We start from the raw sequence: 26,907 nt of genomic DNA, 5'->3' as shown, positions 1-26,907 counted from the left end.
CGAGCGACACAGGCGTCAATTTGAGTTGAGTCACGTGGTCTAAGAAGGGAGTCCAAAGGGTTATATCCATAACCCGTCCATGTTTGCTACAGCACAGTTGTTGCCATTTAGGCTTTCCAATTATCGTCAGCTGCAAGGGCACTTCCGTATATATCTCGAACGGCCGGGGGTATTTGGTAGCATTTCGCACATAATAAAATAATCCGAGGATCCAACCTTGCCGTCTCTTCTCCCAAAACAGGCCTCGAAGCGAAGAGAGAGAGAGAGAGAGATAGACGAAGAAGAGAGAAAGGGCAGAGAGATCAAGAGAGAGAAAGGGCAGAGAGAGAGAGTTGGTGAAGAAGACTGGAAGGAGAAGCGAGCAAGGCACTGATGGCGGAGGGGCAGAAACCGCGAAAGCACAGCGAAGAGTGCGTGAAGTTGTTCGTAGGTCAAGTGCCGAAGCACATGACCGAATCGCAACTCCTCGCAATGTTCAAGGAGTTCGCTGTCGTGGACGAAGTCAACATCATCAAAGACAAAACCACGCGAACTTCTCGAGGTTCTTACTCTCTTCCAATCTTCTGCTCCTCTCTCTACCAATTCTCCTCTCGCGCATTCTCGAATCTTCGATCTTCCTCCGCTCCGGATCGCAATGTGCAGTTCGAACGCGTCCTCGAGTTTTGCTCGAGATTTACTCTATCTGAATGTGTACAGTGATGTTCTTAAGCCCTAATTTGAGGTATTTTCTTGCATTTGGTTCTTTGCAGGATGTTGTTTCGTAATTTGTCCGTCAAGGGAAGAAGCCGACAAGGCGGTGAATGCGTGTCATAATAAGAGAACTCTTCCTGGGGTTAGTACGGTTCTGATCTTTATCTACTGGTTTTCTTTAAAGCTTTTCGATTAATAGTGGACAAAACATAGTGTTGTTCTGCATTAATTGATGAGACATAAAGCCCGTACTCACATTTGTGGAAGTTCTGCCTTCCTACCGTTAATTTCCTGATTTGGACAATCATTCATTTCTTCTTATTGTCTGCAGTTTTTAGCTATAGAAGTAGCTAGTAAAGACTGGTTATGGCACACTTGTCCTCTACGTGCTGCAGTGTTAGCATTGGCTTAACTGAAGAGTAAACTTACACTTCCTTACTTAGGCCCGTTGATGGTAAAGAACTTCTGCAAACTACCGAAAAGTGTTCACCTACCAAAAATGGAAAGATAAACTAAAAAAAAAAAAAAGAAACGAACTTAAGGGAAGTTTACTACAAACTACTAAAAAAGTGGTCATGTATTTCCCATAACTTAAATTGATGACACTTCATTTACCAGGTTACAATGCAACGACTTTGATAATTACTAGGCTTCTTACTTTTTTTTTTTTTTTGATAACCCAGGTTCCGAGCTTTGCTCGACTAGTCCTAGGGATAGGGATGACAATTGCAACCGAAACTATGGAGAACCGAATTGAAACCGAACTGGTCAAAGTGGTTGAAAACCGTGTGATTGGATAATGGTTTGGTTTGGGGAAAAACCAAACACTATTTCAATGGGGATGGTTTGGTTATGGTTTTCACTAAATCCAAATCAAAACCCGAACCGAATGTGTGGGTAATTGAACCAAACCAAACCAAACTGAATCGAATATACATATATATAATATATATTTATTTATTTAATATATTATATATACACATAATATATATTGACTAATGCATTTTTTTACAAGTATTTTAACTAATGCATTAAAAATATATAAAATATTTAACATTTATAAAGTAATTAACAAATAAAAATAAAACTTAATCTTAAATTATTTTATTTTTATCAATCAAATAATTATATCCAAGAAGTTTGAAGTTAATTTGTAACTTTATGCAAGAAGAAAGTAACTTTATTAGAGTTTGTCTTTGTTTGTTGTGGAGTTATTAAAAATTTTTATGAATGCTATTTGCAAGAGTTTGTCTTTGTTTGTTGGTATAGATCAAACTAAAAAAATTATGGTCAAAACCGAAACTGAATGGTTTGGTTATGGTTTTTAATTTTTAAAACCAATGGGTAATGGTTTGATTTTGGTTTTTGTAGTTTAGGTTTGGTTTGGTTATGGTTTTGGTAATAATTGAAACCAAACCGAACCATTGCCAACCCTACCTGGGGATGGGTAGCCTTCCCCCCCGGTTCGCTCGTCGGGTAAACCCAGATGCAGTCACAGACTATACACACACATAGTAGGACATTCAATTCACACCTCCACATGGGGCAAATGCCACCACAAGAATTTAATCTCTGATACTCCTTGTGAAACTCCACATGCTTTACCGCTGAGTCATGCCCGTGGGGGCACTTACTCTTTAGTTCTTGCTTAGGCATATGGATGATAGAGAATTTTACAAACTACTAAACATTGCATGAAATTCAGTTGGCCTATTAATTTGGTGTTAAGGGTTCAGTAGTTGTCTATTATTATGGGGCTGATTATGAATAATATAAATATTTTTGAAGTGTTTACCATTATCTTTCCATTCACCAGTGCTCTCCAATCTGCTTGTCTCCAAGCTTTTGGAACTTGTGGTTATTTCTAGAGAAACTTGTCTCTCACTGCTAGGTCCCCAAATTACTGTTTTTTTTCCCGGCCTAAGATATTGTTATATATTATTCCTTTCTGACAATTGATGCTTCTTCTTTTAGAGTGTTTTTCATGCTCAGAGGAATCTTCTTCCTCCTCGATGGCTTTGCTGTAGACTTCTGAACTTGCGGTTAAAGAATTTTTAGAAGCTGGCAATGTAAGCTGTTAATTCAATGTGTATTGGCTTGGCTTGACCAAGGCTAACAGATACTAGATAGAAATTGTTGGTGATGTTAATGTCTGTTAGATAAACATCCTTGGGCTTGGCACGACAGTCACCTCACATTGCATTTGATTATGAAGGGTGTATCAGGGAAGATCAACCCACGTAATCAAGTCGTCATCCTTGTTGATGCCATCTAGTGGCATTAAGGTCTGGTGGTGTTGTAATGCTAAATGGTCATGATGGTCAATTTGTTGCAAGTGATTTGAAGCAATAGCTAGTAACCATTTAAATTATATTTACCTGGAGAAAGAAACGTGTAATGCTAGGGTGCTGTTGTATTGCTTGTCAAGTGTCTACCTTTGCATGAAACACGTACTCATTTGTAAATGCAATACCACATGAAGGCTCAATAATATACAATAATGCATAATTGTGAGAATAATAACAGTAAAAAATTTAAATATTTACATTCAGTTCCTTCAAATTTATTTGACTGATATATTTTAATATTCACTGGGTGAAAGTTGATGCGCTCTGTGCCCATCTTGGAAGATCAACTCAACTGCGTTTGGCCAACACTTCTTATGCGTATAAGAAGCTAGAACATGGTTGTCTTTTAGTTTCCTGATGAGCATAAAAAATCATGGCAGATGCTAGCTATGGTAAAGAAGCTAATAGAGCTCATTCTGCGGGTCTGATCTGCGGTTCTCAAAGGTCAGCCCTATTCAGCTTGTCAGAACTTCCTATCCCACCTGAACATAGCATATTATTACTAGATCATTCTATGTTCAAGCTCTGCTCTTGTTCTTCCCAAGCTGTATTTCAGTTTGAGGTTCCCTCATTTGAGGAGAAAATTAAATTCAGGAGGGAGAGGGGGGGGGGGGGGACAAAACCAACAAATCTCGTTGGAAAGTTAAGACAGAAAAAATTCCGGACAAAAAGAAGAAAAGCAAGCTTATCCAAAATAGTAATAGAATTATTTGGTGGCTCTGCGTAATGATTGAATACTGAGCTATAATTGGCTCTTTCTCCGGCTTCAGCTTGGTCAAATAATACTCGCCAAATCTTGGCTTACAGTTTGGTGGGATGAAAGAGGTAGGATTTGCGTTATTGCCCCTACTGACTGCCCTAGAACTGACTGCTGAGGATATAAACTTCAAGTTGAAACAAGCCTTGGGAATGCTGTATGATAAACCTTCTCTGTAGAGCTCTGGATATTATGTAACGTTTGTCTTGGTAACCACCAATCAATGATCATATGCAAAAAGTTAATATTAGCATTTGGTATTTGCAAGATGGCTTATGAGGAACAGCAAGGAAGAGGTTTTATGTAATACTCATTGTAATCAATTAATCAAGTAAGAAATTGTTTGTGATGCATATGTGCTACTTGTGAATATAGAATTAGCAGATGTCCTGATTTATATTGTATCATTTTATTAAAGGAAAAGCAAAAAATGCTAATGCATTTTCTTAGAAGTATCTGGTATTTAAGAACCATGATTAAGGTCGTATACTATATAGACTGATTTTGATGATTATGACCTTGTTGCTTGTCAAACATCATGCACCACGGAAGTAATAGATTTTCTCAGCCTCACCCAGGAGATTCAGTAATGTGTTCAACTGAGTTTTCTCCTCTGAAACCTGATAATAATTGTAAATCATCCAGTTTATCTGAACCTCATAATGCATTTTAAGTATATAGGTTCTGAAATGAAATTTATGTATTTTTTTAGATATTTAAGTTCTGAGTAATCAGTTGAAAATCCTTAAACTTGTGTGGGTGTTACATGCTTATTTTGCTCTGTCACACGTCATTCTCTTTCTGATATGAAGGCATCCTGTTTTTCTGTTCCCAATTCAGGCATCTACTCCGTTGCAAGTGAAATATGCAGATGGCGAGTTGGAAAGGCTAGGTAAAATGTAATTTTCATGTTTTTTTACTTATTTATCTGTAAGATGGTTCTCAAATTTTGCATTTGCCAGTTCCCATTCTCCATCTTTTGTCAATTTATCCGTCCCTGTTTCTATATGTAATTATTTCATTTACCTTGATTTATAATGTTTTGTTTTGTGCTCCAGAGCATAAACTTTTCATTGGCATGCTTCCAAAGAATGTTTCTGATGCTGATCTTTCTGCACTATTTTCTGAATATGGAACTATTAGAGACTTGCAAATTCTGAGAGGTTCTCAGCAAACAAGCAAAGGTACATTTTATGGTCCCAATTTTTTGTTTTGTTTAATTCTTACAAACTATTAAAACCTAGAGTACGACATTGTCTTGATAACTTTCTTGATTATGCCCCTTACCTCAATTCTTACAGGCTGTGCTTTTCTTAAGTATGAGACAAAGGAGCAAGCTGTTGCAGCCATAGAGGCCCTCAATGGGAAGCATAAAATGGAGGTTTGTTTTACTATATTTTGTTTTAGTTTATTTTATTTCGTGGATTGCTTCTTATTTTGATTCATTTCAGAGTCGATACTCAATAAATGTGGCGCTGATAATTTGATACTATGTCACAATTGAATATGATTGTTGTGAGGTGAGCCTCAATCTCACCTTAAAAATTTGCATGATTAATATGTAAAGGGTTTCTTTCTGTACATATTATTAAGAATCTTGGTTCCCATTGATGAATTTGTTCTTCATTTATTGAAAGTTTAGATTTTTGTTGATTAATGAACTTTAGAGTTCTGCCTCATTTTATTTGTTTTCTTCTTTTCTGTTTTTTTTTTTTAAATTTTTTGTTTCATTTGTGGTTAATTGTCAACACACTGCCTAACTATTTAACCTCTAATTAGAGGTCATTAGAGTGGACACATGTTATATCCTGTTGCATCTAATTTAGTTTCCAGCAACCAGTTAAACAGGGTTTCTGCTGAATGCCTGTGTTTGTCTATTTATTCACTGCCCAACCCAGATTATTGTTGTGAGTCTACTTGTGACTCCTGTTTCTGTGATGCAACAGCTTGAGGGATCCTGGAAATAGTTATCGGTATGAGGTCATTGACTGATTTAATGTCTACCACCCAACTATTTTTCATGGTAATCATTTGGCATGTCAAGAGGACCTGACTCCTGAATTTATATCCTTTTTTGCTTGCCTCTAGAAAAACTGTTTCTACCATCTGTTATCTGTGTGGGCTACAGTAGAAATTAATTGTTGGGGGCCTGGAAATAGTTCAGTATGAGGTCATTGACTGATTTAGTGCTGCCAACTATTTTGGTTAGTAATCAGATGGCATGCCTAACAACCTCAAGAGGACCTGGCTCCTGGTTTTATGTCTTTTTTAGCATGCCTCTAGAATCTAAAACATGACATTAAAGACATTTCTATCATCCATGCTTTGAATGGATTGTCCAAGGTATAAACTTAGTGCTCATTCCTGACTTCTGGAAATAAGAGGGTTATCATAAAATGCTCTCTTATTGGAATTAGTCTGAAAAGGGTGAGCCTTGGTAACAATGGTAAGGCTATTCTTTTGTGATTAAAAGGTCATGGATTCAAGTTCTGAAAACATCTTCTTTAATAAAAAAAAAACATGGGTAAGGCTGCATATGAAAATGACCATTCCCCATCCCTCACAAAGTGGGATGCCTTTTTATTGGAATAAGTCTTCAGAAATAGGTTTGATATTATAATATGGCTTCTTGAGACATAGTCATGGTTATGCTTAGACGCTTATTCAGAGGGTTAATGTAACTAAATGTCATGTCCTAGTATCTGTGATGTGAAGTAATGAGTTCAAAATGCTTATACTGTTTGCCTTTCTCTGTATGTTGGCATCAAATCCCTGTTGAAATATATATTTCTGAGGCCACAAACTTAGTAGGATTAGTTGCTTTGGTGAAATATGATCTTTTCACCTTTTCTGTGTCAGGGTTCAAGCATTCCTTTAGTTGTCAAATGGGCAGATACAGAGAGAGAAAGACAGGCTCGGAGGGCTCAGAGAGCTCAATCACAAGCTGCTAATTCACCAAATGCCAACTCTGTACAGGATCCGTCTTTATTTGGATCCTTACCAATGGGCTATATTCCCCCCTATAATGGATATGGTTATCAGGTACCATCCTCTCATATAATTCAAATTTTTTGAACTACATAATGTAATGTAATGCATAAGCTCTACTATGTTGAATCACAGCAGTGTTGTATGTTGTAAGATGTTTCAAGTTTTCAACAACACGGCATCCTTTCCTCTTCTTTTAAATCCTTAGCCTGATTTTTTATTGTTTGTTCTCTTCATCATGCTTATCTTTCTCATATTTAAGTTGCAAGTTAAATGTGGTTGTTGTTGTAGGCTCCTGGAACTTATGGACTCATGCAGTATCGGCTGCCACAGTTGCAGAACCAACCTGCTTTCCGTAATTTAGTTCCACCTGTAAACCAGGGAGTGCCTGGTATGGCCCCAAGAAGTTATGCTCTACCGCCAGTGACTTATATGGGCTCTGCTTACCCGGCAGTAGCAGGGCTTCGGTATCCTGTGCCATATCCTGGGGGAATGATGAGCAATAGGCTTGGGAGTGGTTCTCATGCTTCTATGCCACCTGAAAATGTAGGCAGTCAGTCTGCAGCATCTTCAAGTGCCAGTGGAAGTTCTGGGGGTCAACCTGAAGGTTGTTAAAACTTTTAGTTGTAAAATGTCACATTTTTTTGTGCCTTGCTTGTTCAGTTCATTGTGGTTGTATGCTTATGAATTTACTCTGAACCTAGGTCCACCTGGAGCCAATTTATTTATTTACCACATTCCTCAAGAGTTCGGTGATCAAGAACTTGCAAGTGCTTTTCAACCATTTGGTAGGATCTTGAGTGCCAAGGTCTTTATTGACAAAGCAACTGGTGTTAGCAAATGTTTTGGTAAGGAGATCTTGGTTATTTCTTTGGATCCGAAATAAGTACTTTCTGCCATTAATAAGCTTCTGTTGGCAGGATTTGTGAGTTATGATTCATCAACTGCTGCCCAGTCTGCAATTACCATGATGGATGGCCATCAGTTAGGTGGTAAAAAGTTGAAGGTTCAGCTTAAAAGGGTCAACAAACAAAACAAACCTTATTGATTCAAAGGTAAGCATTGGAAAGAAGCAGAATCCTATCACTGATGGTCACATGCAACCTGGATATGGGAGTTACAGCAGTATCAGCTATTGTGGGGTGGGTTTGAGGCAATGATGGTTATATCCAATCCTCCATCTTACTTGTAGTTGACTCCTGGGACTGATGTCCCTGACACTTGTAATTCTGGTTAATTCTGTGTCAATGTATTCTGTAATTGTGTAACATGAAATTCATTTAGACATTAATTATGAATTTATTGATTCTTCCCTTGAGATTGGTAGTGGTATCATTTCAAACACCTACAAGTAATACCGTTACCTGTCATGCCTAAAGTTTTATTCTTGTTTCTCCTACAAAACTATTTTGCTGCTTGTGTCTTTCATTGATACTTAATGTAGTTTCAGAAGAATAATTATTTTGTGCTGGGCAAGCACTGGAACTATTCAAATTTTATAAGCAGTCTCTCCATCCATTATATGAGCTTACAGACCTTGCATTTTTATCTTTCTTCACTTTTCGTGAGTCATTGTTCCCAAATTCATGTCCATACCTGTGAAATTTGTAGTTTCTGAGTATCCTGAAGTATTCTTCTTATCAAAGCAATGTCTTAGAACAGATGTTTTGATTATAAAGTTCTGTGAAGTGATTATTCATCATGTTGTCTCTGTTGAAGATTTGTTTGCCTGTGCAGTGAATCTCAGGTATTTGCATTCTATGGGCATCTTAATGTCTTACATTCTTCCTTTATGTCTGTTCTTCTTGTCGCCTTATCTTGGTTATTCCGTCTCACTTATTTGTGGTTTTATAAGAAATTGTGCTTAATCCTTTAGATCTAATTCTTTCTTATCTTTGTTTATCTTCAGGATGTTAACACCAAGGCCGTTACATGAAGAGTGAAGAAGATCATCAATTGTTTGACATTGGAATCTTGGTGGATATGGTATGTTATCCTCAATGTGATTGATAATCAAGCTTATAATCAATACCAATTTGATGGAAGCTTAGAATTGATGTGCTTTGAGAGAGGGAGGGGTTAGGGTTTAGGGTTGAGGGTGGGAGGGGGGGATTACATCGTAATTACTGATTACATCCATTATAATCAATGATTTCTGCATTCAAATTTCTGATTACATCATAAGCCTATTTATAGGATGAAATACTAACTAAAAGATAATTAACCTAACAAAATAAGCAAAGATAGATCTAAAGAGAATCTAAAAATCTATAATTTAAATAAAATAAGGTAATCAGCTAAATATCATATCACATGCCTTACTTGCAAATTATTGTGCCATGTGGATATTGGCATGGTTATTGAAGGAATCTCTTGAGACTTGATGGGAAACAAAGCTTTATCATTTTCATCGTGTTGTGACAGTGGATGTTGAAAGAGGTAGAAGAAGACCAGAGAAAACTGAAAACTACATGAAAATATAATTGCCTTACAGAATTGTTACTGCAGATAGAGTTGATTGGACTCTTGGAGAGAGAAATTCCCCCCCCCGCGGGGGGTGCCATATTGGTTCTAAACCTATCAAAACAGGCTATTCTTGGTTCTAAACCTATCGGATCCTTCCGATTTCCGATCTAATCCTAGATTAAACCCTAGGATCATGACACTAATCTCCCCCCCGCCGGGGGGGTGCCATATTGGAATTAAGATTTGTAATAATGTTATGGTAGTGGAGACTGGAGAGTCACAGATGTATGCATATTGATCTTGGAGCTCTTGTGCGTCCTGGACCTCCTGGTACAGTTAAATGCTAAAAAATAGCCTTTTGGCTATGCAACTAGGTATTTGTGGCTTCTTTCTTCTCTTTTTATTTTTTTTGGGGGGGGTGTTGGCCCGGTGCAATTTTGGACAGCTAGTGTTGCACGTGTACCGATTTTTACCAATTTTTTAATTTGGTTTTTCATTGGTATCATGGATGAATTCTGACATTATAGCGAGAAAGAAAACTAGTGTATCAGTAACAAGCATGCTCATTCGTTATTTGACTTTATTAGTTACCATAACCCTCTAGATGGACATTTGATGATAGTGGTTCTTGTACAATCATGCGGATTTGTTTTTCATCAAAATAATCATTGAACATAGTGACGGTTTTCAAGGAAAGGTTGGAATGTGTAATAGCAGGATGTGGAGTAACCATAATGTCCCCCAGCCCCAATTTTATGATTTACTAGAATTTAAGTTCTTGTCAACCTAGCATGTTACCCCTGCAGGCCTGCCAGGAATATAGAGAGAATTAATAGACTTCAATCGGGTTAGTTTAGTAGTTCCCTGTGTAAAAAATTGGAGCACCACACATTTAGCCATAAATACTGTTGATTTTAGACAGAAAAACTCCTCACTTTATTATTTGGATTGGACAAATTTATACACAAATGATAACTGCTCATATGGTGGTAGTTACACAGTAAAAACTATCACTAAGAAAATAAATAAATGTATAATGAATGAAAAACTATCCCCATAGTTTGCCTAACTACCTAACTGTCTCTATTTCTTGTACACAGTTTTCTACACGCCCCCTAAAGTTGAGCTGTAATTATTAAGGAAGTCCAGCTTGGATCCTTATATCTTCAAACTGAGTCTTCAGTAGGTAGTCTTCGATAGATCCTTGGTATGTAGGAAATTCACCTTCAATTTTTTTTTTTTTTTATAAAGTGCATGTCTATTTAGATCACTTTGAACATGTCGACTTGCTGTCAATAGTTTAGTTAGAAGACTAAAATATTGGGTGTTTGAGAGGTCTTATTGACAATGCTTTTGCTTTGTCTTTACTATTGGAATACTTCTCCTTTGCGGCATCCTAGATTTCTTGTATTTTCTCCGATTTGATGTGTCTTTAGAGTCAGAGTACTTCTCCTTTGTGGCATTATCTTGTGCCATCTTGTGGAGGATGAAATTTACTCTGACTTCATTAGTCATGGAATTGATAAGCCATGACATTATCATATTGTTTTTTGCCTTCCATATCTTGTATTTTGAATCTGTTGAATTTGATTTAGGGGCTTCACTATTAAGATAATCATCATTTCCTTTGGTGCTTATGAACATCATAACCGAATGTCCATTAGAACTAGGAATAATGGGTACTTGAGAGGAAGAAGAAGAAACTGTTGTGGTGAAGGACGCCATTGGGATGATGGAGGAATTTTCTAATCATAAATGTTTGATACCATGTTGATTTTAAACAGAAAAACTCATTTTATTATTTGGATTGGACAAATTTATATACAAATGATAACTGCTCATACGGTGACAATTACAGAAAAAACTTTCACTTAGAAAATAAATAAATGTATAATGAATGAAAAATTGTTCTTATAGTTTGTCAGTTTGCCTAACTACCTAACTATTTCTATTTCTTGTACATGGTTTTTTACAAATACCTAGCTAAAGAAAAAAAAAATCTGCCATAAATCTCTCTTTCATTATTTTTATATCCTATCACCATTCATTAACTTATCCCTTTATTTAACTCGTACCCTATTTGACTTTGGTTGTCAGGAAAAAAGTATAATTTAACATTTTATTTCTCTTTGAGATTTTGTTTTTGTAACATATCTAATCAATAAATTTTCAAAGTTTTTTGTTTAAATTAAAAACTGAACATGTATTGATATATATTGTTCAAAGCTATTGCTATTAGGTTTAAGGTTTCGTTTCCAAATTAATCTTCAATCTTCGGTTATTCTTTGTTTGTTATTTTTTAATATAATGTTATTGTACCATTTTAACTTCCAAGTTTTGAGTGCATATAAATGTCATATTTATTGTAGATCTTAAGCCTTGCTTGCCACCACCTGACGAAATCTCTAGTTCCACTCCTGATCCAAGCATACATATCACTTGTCTGAAGAAAAAAAGGAGAGAAAGAAAAGAAAGGATTTTATGTGGATTGTGAACAGCATGGAATCAGGTACTTTACATTCCTTTTAATCTTTGGTTATTCCTAATTACCTGTTCCACATCTTCATCACTGTGAGGAATTTGGGATCCAGGCTGACAAAGAAGGATGACAACAATTAATTTTTGAATCTGACAGAGAACATTGATAGCTTTCCTTAATAGTCAATGCAAGTAGTTGCAGCTTCCCAGGTAGACAATTAAAGTACTTGACCTGCAGCTTTAGTGGCTGTTGAATGTGGATTTTGATAGTTCTGGTGTAATCTTGTAAGTGCAAATTTAGTTACAAGTGCTGTAAGCATTGTTTATGAGCTTCCCGTTACCAAAAATGTTTGACTCCCATATTTTTCCTTCCTAATTTTATGGATCTTTCTAGTTCTGATAGTCGGAATGGATTTTATTATGGCTGAAATATTTGACCATGTAGACTAGCTTGAAGAGATGATTGGCTAGCCAAAATTCATATAGCTTACCCTATCTGAGTGGAATTAAAGCTTCCACTCAAGACTTCTTCTGTAGACTGACCAGCTAATGACAAATTTTTATGAGATTTCTTAATTTTCTCGTTTAAAGCTTTTGACACCATCCTATCTGGTAAAGGTGTTGTATACCATCTCTATTGAGGATGTACCTATTACTTGTGTATGTATTTCAGATACTAAACTGAGGACTCTTTAACATAAATTAAATCCAGGATGCTGTTACATGTTTGATTGTTTTAGCGAGGTGTTGTACTTTGCACCGAATCTATGATTTGACATTGATAGCCACTTTCTATGCATATATATGTTTCTTTTTTTTTATTTTCGGAGGGGCGTGGGGGAGGGTGGCTGAGCATGCCTATATTTAGTTGGTTCCTCAAAAATGAACCAAGTTCGGCTAATTCTACCTTTAAAACTTTAATATTTGTTGCCATGATAACTCACACACGTGTTAGTTGTTCCTCACAGTACTTTTGTTGTGAATATCAACTATTAGCTGAATGATCTTTCTCTCTTTTTCAGGTTGCTTATCATCCGTGTTCTTGTATAAACCAATATCGCAATTGTGCATGCTACTTAAAATTTGGTGAATCTAGTACCTCAGGCTTGCATGCGGTGCTCATTGCGGTGGCATTGAAGTGTTCTATGCTCTAGTAAGAGACAATAGCTCATCTCAACTTGAATTGTTGTCTAAAAATCAATTTTTAGCCACTCCCCTTTGCCCCAAGCGGAATGGTTAAGTTACAATAAATGTATCTTATTTTTTAGATAAATTGTATTATTTTCAGTTTCAAAAAAATATTGATTGCTTGTATCTCATATTCTTCTTTCTGACAAATTAAGCCTAGAGCTGCCCCAATACTGATAGCTTCGTTCTCATCAATTTGATTGTTTTGTGGCCTTGCAGATAATTGCACGTGAAGACTGAGATGAATTGCTTCAATAAAGACGCGTTGCCATCATCCGAACAAGATGTTTGCTGGCACCTTCAGAAGATTCATAAACCTTTAAACTATGTGCGCTATATAAATAATGTATGGATTGGAGCAATAAACCAAAACATTATGTGCTTGCGATATTTATTCTTTCCTTATTTGGTTGCTTGAACTAGGACTGTAGCGTCTGCAGGCTCACAGGATTACCAAACGAAAGAAGATCACGCTTACACGTGGATTGGTTGTAGCTGAACGACTTTGAATTTGCCATTTTGGTTATGTGTTACTCAATTGTTTATATGATGCTGAGACCCGCGTAATCATTGAAAGTAAGTTATTGGTCTCTTATTCAAATAGTTGGAGGTCTGATGGTTGATTTTGAACGAAAAGTAAAGGAGTGAAGGATTGGAAGTGCACGAATTGATCAAATCAATTTTGTGAAAAGACTGTCTCCGTTTACACCAAAACAGGGGTTCAATTCAGCCTATAATTTCGTCTGGATATATGGCAATTTTAAGTTACGATACAAACATTATAACTTTATTATTATAAGTCTTTGAAGTTTGGGTTTCTTAACAAATTGTTGATTATATTTTAATTTTTGTTATAATTTATTTTTTAAAAAATTTTGTTGACAAAAACTTTTGTGATGTATAATAATAAAAATTCAAAAATTACTTAATATTAAAGTTAATATAAATTTCACAATTAAGTGATTCAGAAATTCTTATCAATGTATATCATGTTTGTTTTTTCAATAAAATTTGATAAAAAAAAATCCACATTTAAATTACAATGAAGTATAAGCTCAAATAAGGATAAGCATAATTTTATGTTATTTTGTTTATGTAATGATGTATAAATGAAAACTTATATATAAAATGATATGTTTCGACAATAATTAAAAAAGTTAGAAGGTTGCGTAGTTTAACTTATAATAATCATCCAAATGTCACTATTACTCCATCTATTATCAAGTAGATGGGAACTACTCCCATCTTAATACTAATTTATTGAAATTACCTATTAATGGCGAAATTTCCACCAAAATCTTTAATTCAACTGGCCTCCATTTATTTCCCCCCCTTTTTCTTTTCTGATCAACCCGTTTTATTATTCATCTACCCCGGCGGTGCAATTCTGGTCGATTCAGATTAAAAAAGAAGAATAAAAACGATGTGACGTGTGGAAGCGAAGTGTCGTGTCATTTGACATGTCTCTCTTCCCTTCTAGAAGACGAGCACATGGCTGGCTCCCGCAATTCTACAGCCCTTCGCTTCTCTCCATTCCTTATTTTGGTTTCACTTCAAAAAAAAATGGTCAGCCAAAACATCGCAGACAAACCTAAGCCCATTGCCATTTCCCAGAATTCTTCCCACTATAGCAGAAGCCTACCCACGTCGCTCTACTCCTGCCCTTTTCTTCTTTAATCTCTCTGTTTCAGTGCGTGTGTGTTTGTGTGTGTGTATATATATATATATCCATACACATTTATATAAAGATGGATGAGAAGAAGGTTTTTGATGTGTCTTGCTTCATGCTCATGGAAGCCACCGGTGATTCAGAGGCCGATTCTGGGCTCAATCTGGAATCGGACATTAATGCTTTGGCAGAAGATGATGCTCAATCTTGTTGCTGCGATGTATTGGATTATGGGAGCACCGTTGAGTTTGGTGATGATCTAGGGCATGCCCATGGTGAAGATTGTCATGTTGATGATGATATGGAGGAAGGTATTCACAACCTAGATTGGAGTGATGATGATGATGATGATGTGGTACTGAGCAGGATTGCGAAGGCAGAGGGGCAGCACAGGAAGTCCAAGGTTTGTGTTGATTCGGCCATGGCATTGAAGAATGAGATGGAAAAGAGCAGGCTTTTCTGGGAGGCCTGCTTGGCTTCTTAATTTAAACCTGTGTCTTCTCGTTTAATTTGGTTTCAGGAGTGAGTTTGTTTGTTTCCTAGAGTTGTGGATCAAACAAATAATCCACCTCTTGCTATTCTCCAGCAATTTTAATCCTTCCTCTTCTTCTCCGAGCATAAGTTGCACAAAAGAAGGGGAAAAAATCTGTATTGCCTTCTCTCCCTCCATTTTGAATGCAATTGTGGGTATTTCAGACACTAGACGTTGACTACTTGATTCAACTCTTTTCTTTTCCTTCGTCTAGGTTTGTAAACATTAATGATTTGTGACTTCCACGGCTAAATGTAGACATTAATGTTTTGTAAGCAAGATGGAACTTGTTTCTTGTCGACAACTTAATAGAGGATTGAGCTCTAATAAACAGTACGAAGTAACTTAGTGGGTGCTTAAATATCCTCTAGTCATGAAGCATGCAGCTCGCTTTTTTTTTTAGTTTTAACTCAAAGGTGAATGATGTTTATGGCTTTGATGATTATGAATTCTTAAGATTTTTTTAAGGGATAGATGTCCAATTAGTCTATTAGATGTCATAATGTGTAATTGAATTGTCTCGAATTGACTAGAGGAAAAAAATTAGTGGGCAAAAACTTGTTTGAAAGAGTCTTTTCTTAGCTGCTTGACCAAGTAGAATTAATACAAACAAAAAATAGGCTACCTCTTTGAAAGAGTCCCAATAAATCCTTGAAGCAAGGATTTTTTAGCCAAACAACAGAGAGACCAATTCCAATATGAATCTCTCAAATGTCAGATCTCCTTCGCTGCATTTTCGCATACAAAAGCAACGAATGACTGATGAGCAGCAACACTCCAAACCCTAATCTAATTTACAGAAGCAACGCATGGATGGCTATGGAGATAAACCCAGAATCAGCAAACGAGGTGCCTACACAAATGAGTTTAAACGACAGTTTACTATTACAATTCACCTAAAACCGAGCAAAGGAACCGGAAAAACATGTGGATCCACTACTTTGTCCACCATCTCCACATCGTTGGTGCTGGATCTTTTTGATGAGTTCTGGTCATCCTCTCCAAGAACAATTGCACTTGCCTGGGAATTTTCCTCTTCGCTTGGGCTCAAAATAGCAACAGGCAATGGCGCTGGAAAAGCAGGATCCACCAATTTGTCCACCATCTTCACGTCATAGGTGCTAGATCTTTTGGATGGGTTCTCGCCGAGAACAACCACGCTCGCCTCTGAATCTTCCTCATCACTTGAGCTCAAAACAGAACTTCCAACTTTGCTGCCAGATAAAGAAACCCCAGATAAAGAGGCCTCAACTTTGTAAGATGTTGAGTCACTTCTGGGACTCGCATGCCCTCTTGCCGAATCTTGGTCAGATTTTTTCATGGCCTTGGCATTGTCTTTCTCGTCCAATTGCCTCAAGAAACACTCTTCTATATCGTTTAGACTCTCGGTTTCGTCCTCGTTTTCACTGTAATAGGCGTTATCGGTCTCATCAAATTCTGACATGTGCCCCCTCAACTCGCAGCTGGTGTCCATCTCTTGCTGGCCATCAATTTCCCCGTCCGTTCGCTGATCGGAAGAATGAGAAGAAACCGGTGATGGTGTGTATCCTCCTGTTGCAGCCTCTTCGCGCTCTCTAAGTGTTCTCATGATCAAAGTCTTGAGGAGGTTCATCACCTGAACCGCGTGCATCAAAGCCGTCAACGGATCAGACATCTGATTAGAACAAAAAAGGAAGCAGCATTAGAACAAGTCTAATTGTTCAGGTTAATGCGAAAAGTATGTGGCTCAATTGGGTTTGCCTGAGTCATGTTTGGAGCGAAGACCACGGCGATGTTTCTGGCATTCATCTTGTTGTATTCCTCGTGTTCAACAACATCAGCCATGAGATCAACCGCCCAGCCGAGCAGCGCCGATTCAGTTGGCTTTAGATTCTTCACAAGCTCAACTGACTCCTCCTCCGTGTTGCATTCCAGAACCTGTTCAGGGGAAAGCCCATCTAATACTCCAGAAGGAAGCTCCCGGAACCAGGCTTTGATTAGCCCTGACAAACAGTGGACATCAATGTCAGCTGGCACAATGCCTCTATTCAGCTGCCTCCTCACATCCTCCTCGTGGCTGTTTTCTGGGTTTATTCGGAAAATTCCTTCTGCCTGAGAAAAAAAAAAAAAAAAGCCATTCAAAGAAAACCCACATAAAGAACTCTCCTATAAACAAAGAGTGATGAGATGATAAAGCTTGAATTTTTTAACAAAAAGGGCACCCATAGTGCATAAGACTCGTTGCTTTCTGGAGGTCAAGGGAAGCTATTGCTGCCAAGACTCGCCTTCAAACCTTGAATTTGAACAATAACAAGACTTTGCCATGGTGTCACATACCTTTAAACCCCCTTGAGAGTAAAGTCTCTCTTGCATTAGTAGGAGAATTGTAGGGACACTGTTGCCTCTGGAATCGAAAGAACACTGCATGGATTCTGCTGAGACACCGAAAACACTAGCACTACAAAAGGGAGAACCACAAGCAAGCAAACTTAGCATTTCTACCAAGAGGGCAGAAAAAAAATGCAATTTTTCAGGAGATTCACTCGCAATCTCGAAACCAACTGTTTTATTCACTATGTTGTCTGGCAGATGTAAACTTCAAACAATCCTATCTAAGAACCCCATTTCCAAAGGCAGTAATTTCGCAGTCCCATTTTTGAAAGTCAGTCAGTCAAACTAAAGACAGCTTGTAAGATAAACTCAAGAATTGTAATGGAAACCCTAACCAAAAATATGAATAGAAATTTAAGGCTCCGTTGGGAACAAGTTTTTTCGACTTTCTTTTCGTCTTCTTCCACAGATCCTAGTTCCTCCAAAACATAGCACAATAGAACACAAGAGGCAGAGAAGGCGAGGAGGATCTGGAACCTGGCGCTGGGAACTCTGGACGGAATTTCCACTTCGAATTCAACCGGAAGACCCAGAAAGCCATTGAAGCGGTCAAATGTGACATGGGCGACGTGCTGAACGTTGGTCGGCCAGCCGATTTCCATGTGGCGAACGGCGGAGGCGATTTCTTCCTGGCGATCTACACGGCAAGCAACCATGGACTTTCTCAGAGCCGCCAACAGGAATGCTACGAGCGAGAGATTGCTCTGCTGATCATCGTCGTCTATTTCAGCTCGTCTTGCCGGCTTTCCTCCACCGCATCCGACACCCGCCTTTGTCACCATTACCATTCCCGTCATCTCTCTCTCTCTCTCTCTCTCTCTCTGTGAGTGAATGAAGTTTGAATTGAAGGCGTGAAGTTTGTTTTTATTGCTGGTCTCGTCTTGTGTGGGTCTTTAACCTCGAATCCATGTCCAAACTTCAAACGGCCACCCATTTCAAATTTCACCACTTTCGTTTAGCGGATAGAAACAAAGCCCCTTCCTTTTCTAAAGAATCACGGATATGCCACTCGAAATAAACCAAGTGAACAGTGTTCTACCTGACGACTGTCATTATTTTAAACTTGGAGTTGTTTGCATGACAAATTAAACATTAACACAAGTCAAGCTTTAAGGAAATATAATTAACCAAACCAATTATCAAACTGAGCAATGTGTATGTGTGCATGCGAAGTCTTAAGAAACAACACACAGTAGCCCCATAAATGTTATAGGGGCATTGTAATGTTGGCCACGTCGGGTTTATAAGGAGTGAGTGTGTATGGGTTTTATCTGTTTTTTTATAGGACTCACACTTCCTTTTTAATTTATTTGCGTCCAATAAATTTTATATAAGTAATAATTTTTTTTTTAATGTTATGGATGCTTAATCTAGATATTTTGTTATCTAAAACTGTGTCTGTTATAATGTAATTAACTAATTGAAGGGCAATAGGAGGATTTTGATTTTGATTTTGAGAACAGATTCAAATTGGAGAAGACCGTTGTAAAAAAGGCAGGGCTGACTGATATGGGGAAGTAGAGAGAGTAGAGTGAAGAGAGGGAGAGAGGACAAGGTTGATATTTCCAAGAATGATGGCCGCTTTTGGACGCCCATGGGTCATGGATTGGCGTCTTCTCTCCTCCCCTTGGATTCTGCTTCCCTTTCTCCATCACGCCTTCAACGGGGCCAATTTTTATTTTTATATTTTAAGTCTTATTTTATATTAATATATTATATATTTATATAAATATTAATATACGGGTGTTACTTTAAATGTCAAAATTAGAGTATTTAAACTAACATTTTTAAATTTTTATTTCCTTCTTACATTTGCTTTTACAATAGTCTTAGTCTTATTTTTATTTACGTTTGGTTTAGACGTAAATAATTTTATATTTAAATTTTTTTTCCCTATTTTTTTTTCAATCTCTTCTATTTTTCTCTTTATTTTTTTTCAATCTCTTTTATTTTTCTTTGTTAACGGTGGTGACAGTCCCTCGTCTCTAGTGATGGTGCTAGTTTTCGATGAGAATAACCCCTCAGTCTGATCGAACTCTCTCTGTTCTCCCCTCTCATCTTCTAAGCCAAATTTAGATTCAAGATGTATCTAAGACTAAAAGGGTGAGCCTGATTTTTAGTTGAGTGTAGACATCAAATTGCATAACTGAACCAGTGGGCTTTGAGGTTTCAACTAATTTGCTGCATTGATTTCTTTGAGAGACAAAGATGAGGACAATTTGATGGGTTATTATTGATGGTGAAGCTAGCAGTTTGGTGGGTTGGTGGAATGGTGGAAATAATAGTGAGCAATCTCCGGGGCCGGTCTTGCTATTGATGGGCTTTTTGATGATCGAAGGCAGGCCCTCTCTTTCTCAATTGATTTTGCGATGATTGATGGGGTTTGCATGACATTGCTGGGGTGACAGGCCGATGGATTCTTTAAGAGAACCCACCATTTTTTTTTTTTTTGACTTTTACTAAAACAGGACAGTAACAAATTTTTCCTGCAATTAATGTCGGGGAGCGCCTAAAAAACCAAAAAAAAAAAAAAGGGGTGGGGATCTATCTGTTCAATTCAACCACGCTTTTATTATTTCATTAGATTAGATATATAGTTGGTGGGGGCAGTTCTCCCTCCAAAAGCAACTATTCGAATTTCAAATACCGAAGCGGAATGAAGGAACTACCTGATTGATTGATTCTCTCTCCTCTCCTGTCCTCCATCACCTTGTCGTCTCTTCCACTCCATCTCTCTGTTCTTTTCTATCTTCCACCACCACTCGTTGCTTTTTCCAAGATCCTCCAATTCCAAACACGAGATCACTCACTCACTGTGGCTATGGCTTACCATTATTATTCACTCTCACTCCTCCTCCGCTCTCATTACGCTTAATTCCATTCAAATCCAGCCCAGCCCAGCCCAAACCCTACTTACTCACCCAATTAAAAAATCAAAACAAAATTAAGACCCTAAATTAATTCCATCCAACTCCCCTCCACTCTCATTTTCATTCGCTTCTTGCTGAGAAACTACACATTTCAATTGATTAATTTTAAAATATACTTCTTAATATTATCTCAATGAGATAATAGTGTGCTCGTATTGTGGGCCATGGTAGGCCCAATGGACTGCCTGGACTCTGGGCTCCATCGGCTGGGAGAGCATCATCCACTAATAAATGGGCTTGATAACTGCAAGCTTTCAATCCAATCATCCACTTCCAAGTCGAACTTTGGGACAGCCAACAACCATTCTCGCTTGGATTTGGAATCGGCGGATAATTATCGTATGCGGGGCAGCATAACTGCATCCGCCAAATGAACAGTCGAATAAATCCGATATTCCCCCGGCTAGCTTATGACGTGGCATAGCTCCATTGGCTGACTTGACTGTAGCGGATCATACACTCGAAACCCATATATACCATCTGTAGCAGTCGCATGTAGCGGCACTGTGTTCTCCCTCGGCTTCTTGCTCAACAAGTGATTCCAAAACAATACTTGGACTCTGCAACTGCCTTCCTCTTCCTTTCTTCTTCGATCCGTATTCCGTATCCCTCTGTGTATATATAGATAGATAGATAGATTTGTTGGGAGGGTGCAATAATCTCTGGTTCGCGTTGCTTGAAACAAGGATAGCGACGATGATGATCAGAATTCGGAGCAGAGATGGGCTCGAGCGGGCGACGATCGACAATCCGAACATCACGATCGCCCAGCTCAAAACCCTAATTGAATACCAACTCAGAGTTCCCGTCGCCAACCAAACCCTATCCACCAATCAGAACCTCCTCCTCGCCAAAACCCTAGCAGACATCGCGCGGTTCACCGACATGTCCAATCCTCAAACCCCGATCTCCAGTCTCGGCATTGCGCACGGCTCGATCATCTACCTCTCCTACGAAGGCGAGCGCACCGTCTCAGGCCCCAATTTCAGCCCCGCGGGCTCGTTTGGCCGGAAGATGACCATGGACGATCTGATCGCCAAGCAGATGCGCGTCACCCGCCAGGAAAACCCTCACTGCGAGCTGGCGTCTTTCGACCGCGACGCCGCCAACGCGTTCCAGCACTACGTCAACGACTCGCTTGCCTTCGCCGTGAAGCGCGGCGGGATTATGTATGGGACCGTGTCGCCCGAAGGTAAAGTGGAGGTGGACTTCATCTACGAGCCGCCGCAGCAGGGGACGGAGGAGAATTTAGTGCTCTTGCGGGACCCCGATGAGGAGAAGCTGGTGGAAGCGATCGCCATGGGTTTGGGGATGAGGAAGGTGGGATTTATATTCACACAGACGGTCAGTCAGGCTAAAAAGGACTACACTTTGTCGAATGCAGAGATTTTACAGGCGGCCGAGTTGCAGGCGGAGGGCGACTTGAAGGAGTGGGTCACCGCAGTGGTGAAACTGGAGGTGAACGAGGAGGGTGATGCTGACGTGCACTTTGAGGCGTTTCAGATGAGTGATGTGTGTATTAGGTTGTTTAAAGAAGGGTGGTTCGAGACCGAGGCTGGGGAAGATGCTGATCCAAAGTTGTCCAGGATGAAGAAGGATGTGGTTGTTGGTGTGAAGGATACCAAGGAAGTTGATAATGACTTCTTCTTGGTGGTAGTTAAGATATTCGATCACCAGGTCCGTGCTGTTTACCACTTCACTTTTCCATATCTGCAATTTTAAATTTGATTTATCTTGAAATTGAACTTTACTTGTATTTGTCTATTTATCTCCTATGTCATTATATTTTCTTTTCCCGGGATCAGAATGTGGGTTAGTGAAAGATAATTTCCAAAACGGAGGATAAGAAGAATAAAAAATTATCTTAATAGGGGAATAGCAATTTAAATATTTTTGGCTTATTAAATGAATTGTTGACACATTGTTTTATGGTGATCCATTTTTTAGTGTATTATTCTCAAACAATGTCGCTTTACTTATGTAGATGCTTGCAAACCGGCCAAGCTGTTTAATAGAAACTCAAGTTTGGCTTGGCTTGGCTTGAGCAATATGTTGAGCTGGTGGGCTGGTCTTGTGTACTTGTGTGTCCTGTTTACTCGTGGCTTTTAACTTTTGCAGATTTGTTTCTCACATTTATTTCTTTCATGTTCCAAATAATCAATCTCAGTAGTCATTTTACTTGTGCTCACTCTAGGCAATTAATTGGCTGTGGTTACTGTTAGACGCTTAACTACATAACTCTGCTGCTCTTATTTTCATCTCATGCCATTTCTCTTTAGTTTGGGAAGAACCTGTAATTAGAGAGTCTAGATTTGCCTTTCCTTGTAAAGAAGAATGTCAATCAAATGGTCATAAACTTTTGAGTAGCAGCCAATGAAGCTGAAGGCATTGGAGTTTGTGGCATTTATAAGGAATCATGCTACTGAGATATCTCTAAAAGCAAAGTTATTTTAAAAACATGTAGTGCTCTCCTCCAGTGACATTCTCCAAATTGTTTTTTCTCCTTCAAATATTTCCTTTTGTATTTTTAGATCCTTTTACTCATTGTTGGACTAATATTTAATCCAGGAATTGCTTTCCAATTAGCTGCTTCATGTAAGCATGTAGAAGTGCAACTGCAAAGCCCTGTGTTTAAGTAGAAAAGATCCATAAAATTCTTAGTTGACGTGGTCAATGTATAATAGTAATAGAGAACCTAAATCTTCTCCAATGACAAAATCAAAATTTTGAAGATTCTTTTCTTTCTGGTGACTCAGGTGGATAGAAACTCCGACAATAGAAGAAAACATCATATTTCAATTGTCTAACTGAACCGTGGAGTCAAGTCACATATTTCTCTTAAAATTTTTATAATTTTTTCATGTTTGCAAGGTTTTTATTAAACACCTCATCAGATTAAAAAGGAATTCTTTTATAAACCCACCCTTTTTGGAAGATTCCTATAAAATATCTATATAGGGGTAAGTTAGTTACTTTTGGTTTTGTAGGTGAGTTAGTTAAGGTTACTGAATTTATTTAATATAATCCTCAAAAAAATAAAAATGATGCTTGACAACTAGAGAAAAAGAACTTTAGTGCTCATTTACAAGAATAAGGGAGATATTTAAAGTTGTGAAAATTTTATAGCAATCAGGCTAATGAGCAATCTTATGAAACTTTTGGGAAATAGTGATTAAACAAATGTTAGGGAAAGAAACGAAGGTTTATGAAAATTAATTTGGTTTTATGCTTAGGAGGTTAACTATGGAAGCTAACTACTCACTAAGATGTCTAATGGTAAGGTTCAAAGATAAATAGAATTAGAACGATTTTTATTTGGTATTAATAGACTTGGAAAAGTTGATGACAGAGTTTCTAAAGAAGTGTTGTATAAGATTTTAGAGAAGGAAAGAGTTTGGATTGATTATTTATGGGTTTCTAAAGATGTGTATGTTAGGACTTGTAGATGAGATACTTAGAATTTTCAATTAGAATTGGATTACATCAATGATTTACATTAATATCTTTCTCTTGTGATATTGTTTACATTATTTGTAGATGATACCGTTTTGGTGGATGAGACCCCCCCAAAAATTGTGAATATTAAGATGTAATTATAGAGAAATACATTAGAATCCAAAATTTTCAAGTTGAGCGGGTAAAAAATTGAATATGTAAATGTAAAAGTAAAGTGTAAATGATATCACAGCAGGATTTGATGATTGAGTTATTATTAGGAAAGATCAGTCTACGTATCTTGAATTAATTATTCAAAAAGAATGGGATGTTACCCACAAAATCAATATAGGATGATTAAAGTGGAAAAATACACTTGCATATATGCGATTGTAAAATATTTTTAAAGTTATGGCTAGAAGAGCATGTTTGTTATATGGTTTATGATCTTCGACAGTTAAATACCAACATGTGCAAGATGTAAGTGAAATTGAGATAAAGATGTTATAATGAATGTGCAACCATACAAGACAACATATATATATATATATAAGGCGGAAGTAATACTTGTTGGAGATAAGATGTAAAAGCAATTAAGATGGTTTGAATATGCAAGAAGCAAACTGATGAATGCTTATGTGAGGTGATTAAATGGAATGGGGGAAGTTTATAGTAAAAGAGTAGAGGATGACCTAAGAAAACTTGGTAGGAATTCCTTAGACTTGACATGCTAGGTTGGAGAAACTCACCACATTCCCACATAAAGCTTTATATGGACACAGGCTAAATGGGGTAGGAAACCAATCCATCCATCATTTATTGCTCACCATCCCCCCTCCATTCCTCCAGTACCCTGCAGCCAATCTCTACCTGCATGTTCATCTTAATCAAGGTTAGGGCATCACGGACAATCTCTAGTTCTAACCTTTAAGCTGTTTCAATCAGCACTGCATTAACAGAGGAATGAGAGTTTCATTGGTCATGGAATTGAAGAAAAAGCTAATATACATTTCAGAAATACTTAAGAAAATAATGACGTGAGTATAGCATGCACCAAAAAGTGCTTGACAAATGTTGGAGTTTGACACCATTAAGTATATTCCTTAAAGTTTCTGTGCTTTAACTTACATTGTAAAAGCTCTGAACCATATTCCTATTCATAAGAGATCAAAGCTTGCAATACTGGCTTGGAAAGCAAAGCGATAAAATAAAATTATGAAAAGTTAGCCTACTCTCTTGATGATCTAATTTGCCCTCCCATATACATTATCAAAAATGGCTCTCAGATGAGTTGGATAAAACAAGAAGATTCAAGCTTCTTATCATAAGTCAAAGCTTTGTTCCTAGGGGGTACTTTACAGATAAGTAATTTTGAGTTCTGTCAATGTTAGGCTAAAGCCTCAGAGAATATTAGGCCATATATTGAAATGCTAGGCAAGTTAGAATTTATGCAGTCTACCCCCACAAAATTGGTTTTAAGGATTGATATGTTGTTGTCAAAGTTAGGCTTATGATTTGATAAATTGTTCAAACTAAGGCTTCATGTTCTTCTAAAGATCTGCTTAGTTGTAAATATAGGGTAAGACTTGACACGATTAATTTCTAACCAATCTAGTAACTTCAGGCTCAAAATAACATAAGCTTGAAATATTGCATAAGCTATCAAACTATAAAAGTACTTTGGAATAGGGTCTAATTTTTCCAACTAAAGATACTTGATGGTTTTGATTTCTAATTATATTTAGAAGTAGCCTCTAATCACACAATGCCTTTATCTGAACCCTGTCCAGTGGGGTCACCGTCTCTTCCTTCAAGTTTGTATACTGAGGATTTGATTTCTGTTATGTTGTTTTTTCTAAAGTGGGATCAATGGCATTCTTTTAATTTGAAGAATAATAGTCATGCTTGTGCTGAATATGTAAACTGAACCGTTACATCTATGTTCTCCCTCCACAGAGGGAGAGCATCACAGGCATAAAGAACTTTAAATTTAAATAAATAGGAAGGTGGCGTACACTCTAGAGGCCTATTTTTCACCAGTATGTGGATAAAAATTTGTTCTGAGATGATTGTGTTGTTCTACTGAGAAAGCTAATTTTCCAAGCCAGTTTTTGCTTGTATCACTGTACATGACTTCTAGTAAGCGAGTTGTTCTCACCAAAGTGGTTCTGATAAAGTTTTATGGTTGTGCAGGGTCCACTTTCAACAAACTTTCCTATTGAGAACAGAATTACAGGAGTGACAATGAACGCACTGAAGAATCATCTGGAGAGAATGAGGGGTGTTACATTTGTGAAGCGAATTTCTGATTTTCATCTGCTGCTATTGCTGGCCAGGTTTTTAGATGTGAATGCCGATGTTCCTGCATTGGCAGAGTGTGTACAGATGCAAACGGCTGTGCCAGAAGGTTACCAGCTCCTAATTGAGTCCTTGGCCAGTGCTTCTTGATAGCTCTTGCAACGCTGTGTGGAACTGATAACACTCGTCTATTCTTTATGCCTTTTGGATGGTCTAGACCACGCATTGATGCTTGAACTCAAAGATGACTAGTCCAGTGTTCCTAGTTCCCTCTGGGCTAATGTGCCTGGCCCCGAAAGCCCCTTGCTTTGACTGTAACAGATATCTAAATACCATAATCCCCGTGTGTCTGGATATTTATATTTTAGATAAATTTGAGTGTTTCTAGTACTATGCCAGTTTATAATTTAGGATGAACATTTTCTGCTTCAAATTAAAGTTTGTATGCTATACATGGTTGGGTTGTTGTTTATTACACTACAGTTTCTAATGGTAGCAAATCAAAACCTATGTGCCATGCACTGGCAGCTTGGAAACCATCGTGTTCATGCACATTGTGTGCCTTTTCTCTGTCAGAATGTTTGTGAGCCACCCCAGCTCAGATTGCTGTTTACGGCTAGAAAACTTGGAATGAGATGCGTCTTTTAATTTTAAAGTTGGATATTATTATTGAAATTTAATGAGAAAATTGATCTTTTCTTTTGATTGGCAAAAAGAAACTTTGGTGTCGTCGGAGAAAATTGATCTTTTCTTTTGAT

At 37.7% G+C, this 26,907-nt stretch overlaps 4 protein-coding genes across 6 annotated transcripts; 3 read left to right on the top strand and 1 right to left on the bottom strand.

Annotated features, from left to right (window-relative positions):
* Positions 1 to 203: 203 nt before the first annotated feature.
* LOC127814238 (RNA-binding protein BRN1) lies at positions 204 to 13,546 on the top strand. 3 transcript variants are annotated; one of them, XR_008026321.1, is made up of 14 exons: positions 204 to 541; positions 750 to 832; positions 4,636 to 4,687; positions 4,854 to 4,979; positions 5,097 to 5,176; positions 6,655 to 6,837; positions 7,075 to 7,390; positions 7,488 to 7,631; positions 7,704 to 7,838; positions 8,693 to 8,769; positions 10,350 to 10,456; positions 11,619 to 11,758; positions 12,750 to 12,880; positions 13,135 to 13,546. XR_008026321.1 is itself a non-coding variant. In XM_052355611.1 (9 exons), the coding sequence occupies exons 1-9, from the start codon at positions 373 to 375 to the stop codon at positions 7,829 to 7,831; spliced, it is 1,281 nt and encodes a 426-aa protein (XP_052211571.1). In that variant the 5' UTR covers positions 205 to 372; the 3' UTR covers positions 7,832 to 8,101. The 3 variants fall into 3 exon arrangements, 1 of the variants encoding a protein (XP_052211571.1); XR_008026320.1 differs by lacking the exon at positions 10,350 to 10,456 and having other exon boundaries at positions 13,135 to 13,539; XM_052355611.1 differs by lacking the exons at positions 8,693 to 8,769; positions 10,350 to 10,456; positions 11,619 to 11,758; positions 12,750 to 12,880; positions 13,135 to 13,546 and having other exon boundaries at positions 205 to 541; positions 7,704 to 8,101.
* Positions 13,547 to 14,382: 836 nt separating this feature from the next.
* On the top strand, positions 14,383 to 15,470 carry LOC127814237 (uncharacterized). The gene has a single exon (XM_052355610.1). It carries the CDS (start codon positions 14,664 to 14,666, stop codon positions 15,066 to 15,068), a length of 405 nt encoding a protein of 134 aa, XP_052211570.1. The 5' UTR covers positions 14,383 to 14,663; the 3' UTR covers positions 15,069 to 15,470.
* A 193-nt stretch (positions 15,471 to 15,663) lies between these two features.
* LOC127814235 (rho GTPase-activating protein 2) lies at positions 15,664 to 18,375 on the bottom strand. The gene is made up of 4 exons (XM_052355608.1): positions 17,964 to 18,375; positions 17,433 to 17,553; positions 16,857 to 17,207; positions 15,664 to 16,770 (listed from the first exon to the last, which is right to left on the bottom strand). Exons 1-4 carry the CDS (start codon positions 18,281 to 18,283, stop codon positions 16,009 to 16,011), a joined length of 1,554 nt encoding a protein of 517 aa, XP_052211568.1. The 5' UTR covers positions 18,284 to 18,375; the 3' UTR covers positions 15,664 to 16,008.
* Positions 18,376 to 20,905: 2,530 nt separating this feature from the next.
* On the top strand, positions 20,906 to 26,685 carry LOC127814236 (NPL4-like protein 1). The gene is made up of 2 exons (XM_052355609.1): positions 20,906 to 22,093; positions 26,045 to 26,685. The coding sequence occupies exons 1-2, from the start codon at positions 21,113 to 21,115 to the stop codon at positions 26,297 to 26,299; spliced, it is 1,236 nt and encodes a 411-aa protein (XP_052211569.1). The 5' UTR covers positions 20,906 to 21,112; the 3' UTR covers positions 26,300 to 26,685.
* Positions 26,686 to 26,907: the final 222 nt, after the last annotated feature.

This window comes from Diospyros lotus, chromosome 12 (assembly GCF_014633365.1).
Source record: "Diospyros lotus cultivar Yz01 chromosome 12, ASM1463336v1, whole genome shotgun sequence".
In the NCBI taxonomy this organism is placed as follows: Eukaryota; Viridiplantae; Streptophyta; class Magnoliopsida; order Ericales; family Ebenaceae; genus Diospyros; species Diospyros lotus.
Note: the sequence above shows the minus strand (reverse complement) of the source record. Positions and strands in the feature narration are given on the sequence as shown.

Coding starts and splice junctions, on each gene's coding strand:
- LOC127814238 (XM_052355611.1), top strand. CDS start 373: ATGGCGGAGGGGCAGAAACCGCGAAAGCACAGCGAAGAGTGCGTGAAG. Junction 833..4,635: donor ATAAGAGAACTCTTCCTGGG/GTTAGTACGGTT, acceptor TTCCCAATTCAG/GCATCTACTCCGTTGCAAGT. Junction 6,838..7,074: donor ATAATGGATATGGTTATCAG/GTACCATCCTCT, acceptor TTGTTGTTGTAG/GCTCCTGGAACTTATGGACT.
- LOC127814237 (XM_052355610.1), top strand. CDS start 14,664: ATGGATGAGAAGAAGGTTTTTGATGTGTCTTGCTTCATGCTCATGGAA.
- LOC127814235 (XM_052355608.1), bottom strand. CDS start 18,283: ATGACGGGAATGGTAATGGTGACAAAGGCGGGTGTCGGATGCGGTGGA. Junction 17,554..17,963: donor TCCAGAGTTCCCAGCGCCAG/GTTCCAGATCCT, acceptor TCCCTTTTGTAG/TGCTAGTGTTTTCGGTGTCT. Junction 16,771..16,856: donor TCGCTCCAAACATGACTCAG/GCAAACCCAATT, acceptor TGTTCTAATCAG/ATGTCTGATCCGTTGACGGC.
- LOC127814236 (XM_052355609.1), top strand. CDS start 21,113: ATGATGATCAGAATTCGGAGCAGAGATGGGCTCGAGCGGGCGACGATC. Junction 22,094..26,044: donor TTAAGATATTCGATCACCAG/GTCCGTGCTGTT, acceptor ATGGTTGTGCAG/GGTCCACTTTCAACAAACTT.